Consider the following 12216-nt stretch of genomic DNA (forward strand, 5'->3'; position numbering starts at 1 on the left):
TCCCATAAGCCAATACCAAGCCTCTCTTATCACTGGTATCACCTCCTTCCATGTTTCTATCTTTACTTAGTCAGCCTCTGCCTCTGTCTCTGCCTCCATCTCCATCTCCCTCACTCTTTCTCTACCTCTTTTTGTGTGTCTCTTCCTAGTTTTTAGTTTTTAGTTTCGGTTTTTTTGAGATAGGGTTTCTCTGTGTAGACTTGGATGTCCTGGAACTATCTCTGTAGACCAGGATGGTCGAAAATTCACAGAGACCTGCCTGCCTCTGCCTCCCAAGTGATGAGATTAAAGGGATGCAGAACCATCATGCCTTTCTGCATGTTTCTTTTTAGTTTTTAGTTTTTAAAGGGAGATTTATTTTGATTTTTCATTTTTATTACTGATGACACTAGGGATCACACACAGGGCCTTACAAAGCATACACAGGCCATGAGCTATAGTCTCAACTTAAGTCCTAAATATCTTCAAGTACTTTTATTCTTTTCATTCCTCTTACTCAACAATTTATATACTTCTGGAAAATATTACAATCTCTTACTGTGTTTGAATACTTGGAATATAGTAATAGATGATTTAGAATATTAATACTGGTAATTAAAATTGTTTTATCAATGATAGTATTATGGGGTGGTTTTCTACTGGGAAAATTGGATTTATAGATGCTTGAAGATTAAGAATTAAAAATTGAATGAATTACAAGTAAAGAGTAAAAGCATAACAGGAGTATGTTTTATTTCTTGGTACTTCAGTTATTTTGAAATGTGATATGTTTTCCTGATTCTATTTCTGTGTTTCACTGAATATACCCCAAACTTAGTTGTCATATGATTTCAGATACAATGCTCTTGTCATGTGAATAGTTAGGCCTGTCTAATTCTGGGGAATACACACAGGTACGTTTGGTTTTCTCTATTTCTGTTGTCTCGTCACTGTCTAGAGTTTCAGAAGCTGTCATATGATCTACCTGATGTCAGGGATTGCTGTGAATAAATGAAACCAAAACCAAGACTTCGGCAACAGAAGTCTACTATGTTATACTCTCATCTATTATGTTTCTAGTTTTTCCTTACAGGCAAAAGTACAAACTCATCATTGTGACCCTAAATTCTATATCACTAACGTACAAGCCAAGTGTTTAGTTGACTGTCATCACTGTAGCTCTGTACCATACAACATCGAAAGAACATCTCACTTATTATTCATAATGTTATTATTATTATTATTATTATTATTATTAATTAGAAACAGATACAAATTACAAACATTTCTCATGTTAGCCATTGTAAGTGTACAATACCGTCATGTGAAAAATGATCCTATTATTCTCCAGAATCTTTTCATCACAAACCCAAAACTCGGTGCCCATGAAATTTTAAATTTTCATGATTCAGTTATTGTTGGGGACAGCATGGCACCTTAGACAGCATACATGTGTGGAAGTTAGAAGATATATTTGGGGTGCTGTTTTTTTCCTTCCACCAGTTGATTGGACTCTCCTCATTGGGCTTGGCAGAAAGCACATTTAACTACTACACAGTCTTCCCAGGTCTCATCATTTTAGTTTCTTTGTATTTGTAGTGGATCACTGTAGTTTCAACAGCTAGAAGGAATCATGCAGTAGTATAACTGGCTATAGCACGTAACAGAGGCTCTGTGGTAGTTATCCTTGTAGCATGTGTCAACTTTCATGTTCTGAGATAAATGTTATGACATTTTATGGATACACTGTGTTGTCTTTATGTGCTTGTTTCTTGATGGACATATGGAATGATTGCACCTTTCAGTTATTTTGAATGATTCTGGTAGTGAAGTGACTAACAGGGTATCTTCTCAAAACCCTGATTTTAATTCTTTTTTTTTCTTTTGCTCATACTAAGAAGTGGAACTGGAAGCTGAAATAGTAATTCTGGTTTCATATGAAATAGTAGTTTATATGCATATGGAATGTACACTATGAGAGCTTCTTTCATGAATGTATTTATAACAACAACAGAGTTAATAAAGCATAAGAAATGTCTTAGCAGAGCCTAGGAAACTCGGGGATTTACAGGAAGGGGTGGAGTCTGAGACTAGCACCTGGGAAGCTGCTATAGGAGTTTGAGCCTAAAGAGAACCCCAGATCCAGGTGCTGGGCCTGGCTTCAGAGTCCCCAACTGCCAGGAGAAGGAGGAAGAACCCAGACTAGCCAGCGTTAGCCTAGGGATGGAAATGAGCTCCAAAAGCAATCAAATCTTCAATGAGGGAGGTGAAGAAACTGAATTTCAGGATAAAGTGGACTAATAGGTGACTATGTATCCTTCCTGACACTGCTGGCTCAGTGACCGGGTGCATCTACATCAGCCATGTGACTGGTACAGCAACAGAGGAGCTGGACTCTCACAGCCATGGCCATGCTTCAGTCAACAGTGTTACCATACGCTGCCAAATTGTACACCGTGCCAAAGGATTTGCATGTATAGTTTTTGAGGACTTCCCTGGCTTGAGCTCAGTTTCTGTTTAGAAAAATCAAAGTGATCCCCAAACAAACCAATAGACCATCATTTCCTATGAGCTGGGACCACAAACCACAATGGTTCCTCCTCTCTGTGCCACAGTGGCTTTAGTAGCAAGTCTCCGAGCTGCTCCTGTGGAGGCCAGGTTAGCATGACATCACGGTACTCCTTGACTGAAGAGTGTATACTTGCCTAGCATGTAAGAAGCCCTGGACTCAAACCCCAGTATTACAGAAAAAAATTTCTTTATGAATTAAGCCAGGCACAGTGGCACATATACTATAACCCCAGAATCTGGGAGGTGGACTCAGGAGGAACAGGAGTTCAAAGCTAGCCTCAGCCACTGTGGTGGCTCTTCTTGGCTGTGAACTTGATTACATCTGGAATTAACTAAAAACGAAGAAGCTGAAAAAAAGAAATGTCTTAGAAAATACATTGCTTTTAGGAGGGAAATGATTACAATTAAAATATATTCCATAAAGCACATTTATGGCATGTTCTTTGAGGAGTACTGCAGGGACATAAATATAGACTTTTCTCCTCAAATGATTCCATGCACAAAGTGACAGCACAGCCTCTTCACCACAAAGATCTAAGGATTACAAATATCATTCTCATACAAATTGACATATGGATCTGAATTTCATATAACAAGAGAAGTACTGTAGCTCAGTGGTGGAGTACTTGTCATGCATTCAGTAGATGCTGGGTTCGATACCCAGTCCTTCAAATATTATAAAATTTCTGTAGAAGAGAAATAAGACAAGAATGACCAAGGCAATTTTAGGTATTGAGTTGTAACATTGTGTTGACTATAACAACTGGCACTATTAAATAGCAAACTTTACTATGAAACCATAATCTTTTTTTATTTGATTTGGATTTAGAAAAATTTTAATTGGCTTACATAGTACTGGATTTCTTTGTGGCATTTGCAAACAAATTTATTTTGGATTCTCCTCTTCCACTTTTCTCCTCCACTCCCCCATACCCTCTCACCCCTCTACATATTTATTATAATCATTCTCACTTTAACAGCACACTTTTTCCTACTCCCCTCCCCTTGATTTCCCAATACCTCTTTTTTTCCTCATCTTTTGATCTCCTTTCTCGTTTCATAGGCCGTAACCACTTTATCTCGACACTTGGGACATTAGGGACATTGTTATCAATGTCGCTGTTTGAGAAAGAACATGGTGATATTCCCCCCGCCCTGTCTATGCCACCTGGCTAATTTTGCAAGTCTGTGTCATTCCTGAAAATTTCATTATTTCCTTTTCCTTTATAGATGAACAAAATTCCACTGTGTGTTAATACCACAGTTCTATTATCTGCAGATGAAAATCTACGATGGACATCATTTCCTTACTATTGTGAGTACTGCAGCAGCTTACATGGATGTGCAAGCATCTCTCTGGTTGGACATAGAGTCCTTTGGGTGTGTGCCCAGAAATTACATAGCTGTGTTACATTATAGTCCTATTTTAATTTTATTGAAAAATCTTTGTATTTATCTCTATAATGAACATACTACTTTACCCTCCTACACATATAGAGTGAGGATTCCTTTTCCACATCATTATCAGCTCTTATTGTTAACCATTATAAGGAGTGCGACAGAGTCTCAAAGTATTTGTAATTTGCATTTCCCTAATAGCTAAATGTGTTGAACACTTTTAGAAAACATTGCTTTCTTTGTGTGTTTTTTCTTTAAAGAAATGCTTGTCCATTTCATTAGCCTTTTTGTTGACTAAAAGACTTATGAAGAGGCTGTCTAATCCTTATTTTCCTTTATACATTCCTGGTTTTAAGCTACTGAGTGAAATACAGAAGCTTATGATTTTCTCCTGTTCTGTAGGTTGTATCTCCACGTGGCTGGTAGTTTCCTTTAATGTGAAGAAATTATTCATGCAATTCTGTGCATTAAATCTTAGTGCATTTCCTATGCTATTAGTCTTGTGGCCTCTACCTCCATCTTGTATTACTAACATTTTCCTCTAAGAGTTCAGCTTTAGAATAATTTAACCTTGTTTTTTGTGAAAGGTGAGGGGATATAGACATAAACCCATTCTTTTCAGGTAGATATCAATTTTACAGAAAGTCATTCAAGGGTCAGAAGGTCTGACCACTAAGTCTGACCACACCAAACATCAGAAAAGAAATGATTATGACTTTGTGAATTCTTTCTGAGAACTGCTAAGATTCATCAGTGCAATCGTAGGTAAAGCTGGCCTTCTCCTTTATCCTTCTTACTCAATGCTGGTCATTCTCTGTGTGACTTTGTATCCTCTCCTGTTCTCAGATCCTCCTATAGCATTTGCCATTGTGAATAACAAGAGTTGATGGCTCAATATGTCCGAGATGCAGTAACACTCCAATTGGAACTTGGTAGTTATTTTTCAATTTTGTTGAAGAAATATTTCTAATTTGTTTAACTTCTACATTTTACTTTCCTATGGAGTCTGCAATTGGATTCATTTCTTCCATGTGTTCAGTACCTTTAACTCCTGCTTTTGTGTAGGTTAATTTCTTTTAATTAATACCTTTTTATATGGTATATGATAATCTCTCACTGAAACTTTGAATTGCATCCTTTCATTGTATTCCCTTAATTACTGGTAATGTTGAGCCTTGTTTTGGACATTTCTGAATTGATTTAGAAATTTTTGCCAAGTCTGGAATCCATCTCTCATTTGTTTTATATTTTAGGTTTTACTAATTTAGTTTTAAATATTCTTTTTTTTAGCATAGAATGAGGAATCTTTGGGTAAGAGTGCTTTCTGCTGTTACTTTGGATTGGAGTTCCAGTCCTAGTTCCTACCAGTGGCTCACAACTGTCTACAAATGCAGCTGTAGGAGATGCTAAGCCTCTGGCCTCTGTTGTCGCTCACACTCATATCCAGGCTCCCAAACACACACTCAATTAAAAACAAGATTAATCTTAAAAATATTTATATTGGTTTTTTTTGGATAATGACTTTTCTTTCTTTTAATGACGTTTAATTTTCTTTGTCTTAATGATTTTTGAAATCTGTTTCATGCAAACTTTATAAATAATGGCATGTTCTTAAAATTCTTTCTTTGAAAACTGACTGCAAATCATTGTGTTTAGTCAAAAGCAATGAATATGTTGATCTTTTTATTCATTCATCCATCATTGATTGATTGATTGATTCATTCATTCATTTATCTTGGGTTTTTTTTTGGGGGGGGGGGTTGGATATGTTTCTCTATGTGAAGTCCTCACTGTCTTGGAACTGCCTCTGTAGACCAGATTAGCTGTAAATCCATAGTTCTGTCTGCCTCTGCTGTGTCTCTTGAGTCCTGAAATAAAAGGTGCCACCACCATGTCTGGGGAAAACTTTAACCTTTAACCTTTAGTAAACATATAAAATATTTTACATTGAAAGAACAGAGATTATCTACTTCTATAAAAAATTAATTTTAAACCTGGTGGTGGTGGCACATGCCTTTAATCACAGCACTTGGGAGGCAGGGACAGGTGGATCGCTGTCAATTTCAGGCTAGCCTGGCCTACAGAGCAAGATTCAGGACAGGTTCCAAAGCTACACAGAGACACCCTCTCTTGAAAAAAAACAACAAAAACAAAATCTTTAAAACATCATTTCCAATGATAGAGCTATATAAATACAATAAAGTGATGAATATTTTATTTAAGCTAATTCCACGAAATAATGTACACTCATAATATTTCTCCAGGGTCTTTGACAAGAATAAATTTATTTACCTCTTTCATAGGAATGAAAATGACTCCTGCAAACTTGGCAATGGGAATTTTCCTCTTCTCTCAGATTACAGTGGGCATGCTTGGCAATTCCTCAATTCTATTTTACTATGTCATTTTGATATTCACTGGAAAGCATTTAATGCCCAAAGACCTGATCCTAGAGCACTTGACTTTTGCCAACTGTTTGTCTCTCATCACAAAAGGCATTCCACAGACAATGGCACACTTTGGATTTAAGGATTTCCTGGATGACATTGGATGTAAATTGATAATGTATGTTTATCGAGTAATGAGGGGAATGTCCCTATATGCTATGTGTCTATTGAGTAGCTTCCAAGCAATCACAATCAGCCCTAGCAACTCTAGGTGGATCAAGTTTAAACACAGAGCCACCAAGTACATTGGTCCTTCCTGCTCTCTCAGTTGGCTTGTGCACATGTTGTTAAACATTTTGACTCCAGCAAGAGTGTCAGGCCCCATTTACAACAAAAATGTGACTAACTGGGTGAATTATGGATATTGCTCATGGTTTGCTTCCAGCAATGTGACAATCAAACTGTACATGTTCTTACTGTGCTTCTCTGATGGTCTGTGTCTGGGTCTCATGGCCTGTTCAAGTGTCTCCATGGTGAGTCTCCTCTACAGACATAAAAGACAGGTCAAGCATATTCACAGTGTTCAACACTTTCTGAAAGTCTCGCCTGAGGACAGAGCCACCCAAACTGTCCTTATCCTGGTGTGCACATTTGTCATCTCTTACTCAGTGTCATCCATTCGGCTTGTCTTTAGGACCTCCTCCAAAGGTCCAACACTATGGGGAATAAGTGTATTTCTATTTCTAGAAACATGCTTTCCCATAGTTTGCCCATTTGTTCTCATCAGTAATATCAAGTCTATTTCTAGCCTGTTTTTACCCTGCTATGGTAAAAGATAGCTCTCTCTATATTTGATAGGAACCCTGGTTGTCTGTTTTTTATATATATATATTGGCATATTCTTTTATCTCTTGTATAATGCTAAGACCATATTTTAAATATATCAAGCAACCCATAACTTCATATGGTCTAATCATGAGACATTTTATTACAGCATTTTTTGCAGAAATTTTCTATCCAATAATGAGCATTTATTTCAAATATATAGAATCATCATATCATACAAATGTGACAAAAGGCAAAGTAATGGTGAACTTGAGAAAATATGTTCAGGAGACCAGACCTTATCTGGAGAATCAAGAAAAAGATTTCCAGGTCTTGTGAATTGTTTTCATTTTATATGTATGGGCATTTTTCCTACATGTATGTCTGTGCACCACATGCATCCTACAGAGGTCAGAAGAGGCTGTTCAACCTGTAAGGACTGGAGTTATAGGTGTATTTTGGGCACTATTGAGCATTGGAAATAAAGCCTAGTTGTTCTGATGAGCAGTCAGTGCTCTTAACCACCAAGAACTGTTTTATCAGATGTTTGATCAGGTTTTATGGTTTTTTTTATATTTTGTGTAGGTGTGTGTGCCTCAGTGTGTATAAGTACACCACAAACAGCCTGCTGCTCACAGAGGCAAGAAGACCATATTGGATGCTCTGCAACTGGAATTATAGGCGATTGTGAGCCACTCAGTGTGGTTGGTGGGAACTGAACTCAGTTTTTCTGGAAGTTCACTCCCTGCTTTACCCACTGAGCCAGCTGTCCAGTGTCAAGCCATGGTTTATTGTCTCTCATACACAGGCACTACAATTCTTCAAGTGTCATCACTGATCTGGAAATATTGTAGGACAATGATGGAAACAGAATTTACCATTAAAAAATTAGTCAGCCTCAGAAAGGCAAATGTTACGTTTTCCTTCACGTGAAATCAAGGAACAGAAAGGAATCAGAGTAAAATATGAACTACTGAGAAGAGGAAAAGAACAGAGAACAGGAAAGGGAGAAATAGATGAAATAACGAGGATCAATATGTCACAAGCACATAATGCACATGTATGAAAGTGTCACAATGCTATCACTTACTTTGTTTAATTAATATATGCTTTAAAATAAAAAGTAACTAAAATCTGTCACCAGAGTCCCGTGGCCCATTAAGTTCATTTTACTCACATGTCTACCTCCTTGACTCTGGCTCCTACATGGCAAGTGCTGCAACATCTGCCTTCTAGAAGACTCATCAACATGTTTTAATTGCGTATAATTCTATTCTTTACATATATTCATTTCTTCAAAAAGTAAACCTCTGGCCTCCTGCTTTCTCCTGAGGAGTTACATTAATAACATACTTTACTTATAATAAATTTTCCTAGGAGAAAATTTCTCCTTTTCTGCAAAGCAGAAATGAGTCTAGCCTGGGGCCCTCTGGTCCCTTGAAAATGCACATCCCAATAACCAAGTCCTTCCCACTGGAGGATAAATGTTCTATCTTCTCCATGATGTGAGGGACTACATATGAACACATGAACTTGGATGGGAGACCTTCAGTTCTGAATTTAGTGCCATTATTAACAGGTATCGACACATAGTTTTTTTTATTTAAATAAATAAAGTTATTTATTTTACATCCTTCCCACAATTTCTCCTCCCTCCGCTCCTGTGTTCCCATCCACTCTTCCTTCCTTTCTGTTTAAGAAAGGGCAGGTCTCCTGTGATTATCAACAAAACATGGCATATCAAGTTTTAGTAAGTGGGCAAGGCAACCCAGTATGATGAACAGGTCCCAAAAGCCAGCAAAAGAATCAGAGACATCCCCAGTTCCCACTGCTAGGAGTCCCACAAGAGAACTAAACTACACAACTGTAACACATTTGCAGAGTGCCTAATAACTAACGCATCAGCAAACTATGAATGCTATCTTTGAGTCTGTTCAGAGGGTCTGTATCTACATTTTAGTTTGTTTCATTCAGGTATATGATATTTAGTTTTATTAATATTTGTGCATTCCACAAAACAGGGCAATTTTCCTTATTTATGTTTTCATGAGTCTGAGCATTTTGAAAATATTCTCTCATTTAAATCTCAGCCTCTTATCTAATACATTCTCTGTGAGCTTCTCTGCATATTACAGGAATTGTCACTTGGTCATCCAGCTCCAAAACATATTAGGATTTTAGTCTCATTTTGTTGTTTCTTCTGTTCAGTAATTTGTCTTATCTTATTACTGTATCTTATTTTCATAAAATACAGTTTGGATGTAAACATACTCTAAAGAAGGGAGGTTGCTAAATGCTACAGTTAACTCTGGCTTAGATTTTTCACAAGAGTGCTTGGTTTTCTTCTGCTACAAAAGGAAACTTTGTGATTATTGGGAAAATGTGAAAGGTGTTAAGAGATGAGATAACATTACTACATAGATATAAATATTCAAGGGTTGACAACTTAACTGTGGTTATGTGGTGTAATGCTGTTTCTGGTAGGAAATGTATAGTAGGCGTATATGACATATGATGTGAACAGCACCAGGCATGGATCCCTGGGCAATTCATTTGAAAGACAAGCATTCTACCTCCAGAATATCCACACCCAGAAAACAGTCTTATCCAGCATGGTAGCCTCAGTAAAGTTGTATGAGAAAACCTTTTATTAACTTTTGCAAGTTTTCTATCAGCTTGAATGATCTCACACCATAACATTTAAAAAAATAGCAAAAGTAATACAATGTCTCACATTTTGTTCCACAGAAAATACTGCAATACTGCTTACAAATTTAGGGGAAACATTTTTAAAATGTGGAATGAGAAAAAAGTTACCTGTAAACACACACACACACACACACACACACACACACACACACACACACACACTACATATCCTAGCATTCAGGAAAGCAAATTAACCTAGGAAATATGGCAAAGCATTTGGTAGATGTCTTATTTCTCTTTCTTGTTACTGGACAAAATGCCTGGCTAAGGCAACTCAAATAAGGAGAGGTTTGTTCACAGCAGTCTGAAGGCAGAGTCCATCATGGTAAGGGAGCAGCAGTGAGGGAAGCTGGAGTTGTGATGAGAGAGCATATTGATGCTGAGTTCACAATAAGTGAGTAGAAAAAGGAATGTCTGTGTTTATTTCACTTTTCTCTTTGGCCCTTTTGATTAAGACTCTACAACCAGCCTGTGTGGTGGTGTCACCTTGATTCATAGTGGGTCTTCTGTCCTCAGTTGAACCTCTCTGAAACACCCTCACAGTTATATCAACAAGGAAGAACAACCATCAGGAGTCCATATCACCAACTTGACACTCATATGCTTGCCTTTTAACATTAAAAAAAATAATCATTTAACAAAATTCCACATTTAGAATTGTCAAAATGTCAGAGGATGCCCAACTTTAAAATACATACTTAACCATAAGAAGATAAATACATATGTACCACAACTGACATAAAAATCCCAACTCAGAATCAACAAGGATATATATGGATATGTATGTGTATTGGAACTACCAAATGTTTATGATCATGATATGTTTTTAACATTTCAGAAAGCTGTACACCATTAAATTAAGTTGGGAAATATATGAGGGTAGAGAAGCTGGGAGAAGGGATAAGTAACACTAAACATGCTTGGAGAACACAAATATAAGTGTGTGTGTGTGTGTGTGTGTGTGTGTATGTGTGTGTTCAATTGGAGTTATTATGCCATACAGAGGATGATGTTCACCTCAGAACCATAGGTTACCAACTAAAACGTCACATGTAAGATGACTCCCCTTTCCTTGTTGTTCAGAGTATCCAGGAGAACAACCAAAAAATGTAAATATTATTGCCATTGCTCTTGGTTACCCAGCAGAACTGGATGACAAGACAGTCTTGCTGAAGACACCACACACTCTGGGAAGGTGACATGAGAAATCATATTCATATTGACCAAGCAGCTTCCCCTGTGCTGGGTGCTTTTCATAGCACCTGAGATGCATACACAGTGCTGGAGGAAGAAAGTCACCAGTGGACCTACCCAGCTGTGAACACTGTGAACTACAGTAATGATTGGCAGAGGAAGACACTTACATTGGTACAGTGGTGACAAAATTATTATTGGGGTAACCAGCAACTTTCTGGTTGGACTTAGGGCTTCCTCCAAAGGAAGCCTGGTGCTGCATATCTGGCCAGGAATCCACGATTGAGGATATACAGATCCCATGGATGACATTACTGCTATTACTTTGTTAAATGGACAGAGTGTCAAACAAACCTCTACAATCATATATCTTTACCTCTAGATTATTGCAACATTCCAATCTCCTCAGAGAAGTTTCTTTGTGCTGGGAAGGGTGGTTTTCACACTGACCAAAGTGCAGAGAGCAAGTGACTCTGTAATGATCTGTCACAAGTAGGATATCTGTATCTTCCTCCTCACCCCAAGTGTCAGATATCATCATGGAAAAGGGGGTGGAAAGATTGTAAGAGGCAGATATCAGGGAGGATCAGAGAAAAACAGTATCTGGTCTCTATGACAGGAGCAGTGCACTCATGAACTCACAACAACTTGGATGCATGCATAAGACTTGTACATGCTCAGGCTTCTCAATACTCTAGCATGAGGAAGTTCATAAGACCCCAGCCATGACTGAGGAGCTATTGACATTTAAAGTATTCTAGAGAAGGAGGCTCAGTTCTCCTTAGGGATATAGGCCCCAGTAGGTCCACCAAGCTCCAGTGGATGGCTTCGCACACCTATGTGTATATGGAGAGCAGAAATTGAAATTGGCGGTTTATGGAAACTACTGGACATGAAGTTGCAAGAGCTTAGGAATGTGGAGGTGGATATAAAGGACTTAGGAGGACAAGTAAGGGGGTGAACATGATCAAATCGCATCTATGCATATATGAAATTCTCAAAGAATTAATAAAAAATACTGTATTTCAAAACTACACCCACAAGCATAATTCTGTCTTCAGTCTGTACAGACACGCATGCATGTGCACTACAGTTCGTTGAAAAGGAAATTCAGGCCTGTGTGCACCGGCAGCTTGGCGGCCTGGACGCTGCA

At 37.8% G+C, this 12216-nt stretch overlaps 1 protein-coding gene across 1 annotated transcript; it reads left to right on the forward strand.

Annotated features, from left to right (window-relative positions):
* The first annotated feature begins 6232 nt into the window (after positions 1 to 6232).
* On the forward strand, positions 6233 to 7221 carry LOC102904838 (vomeronasal type-1 receptor 3-like). Its single transcript, XM_006996360.4, has one exon. The coding sequence runs from the start codon at positions 6254 to 6256 to the stop codon at positions 7172 to 7174; it is 921 nt and encodes a 306-aa protein (XP_006996422.1). The 5' UTR covers positions 6233 to 6253; the 3' UTR covers positions 7175 to 7221.
* The last annotated feature ends 4995 nt before the right edge of the window (positions 7222 to 12216 follow it).

This window comes from Peromyscus maniculatus, chromosome 1 (genome assembly GCF_049852395.1).
Source record: "Peromyscus maniculatus bairdii isolate BWxNUB_F1_BW_parent chromosome 1, HU_Pman_BW_mat_3.1, whole genome shotgun sequence".
NCBI lineage: Eukaryota > Metazoa > Chordata > Mammalia > Rodentia > Cricetidae > Peromyscus > Peromyscus maniculatus.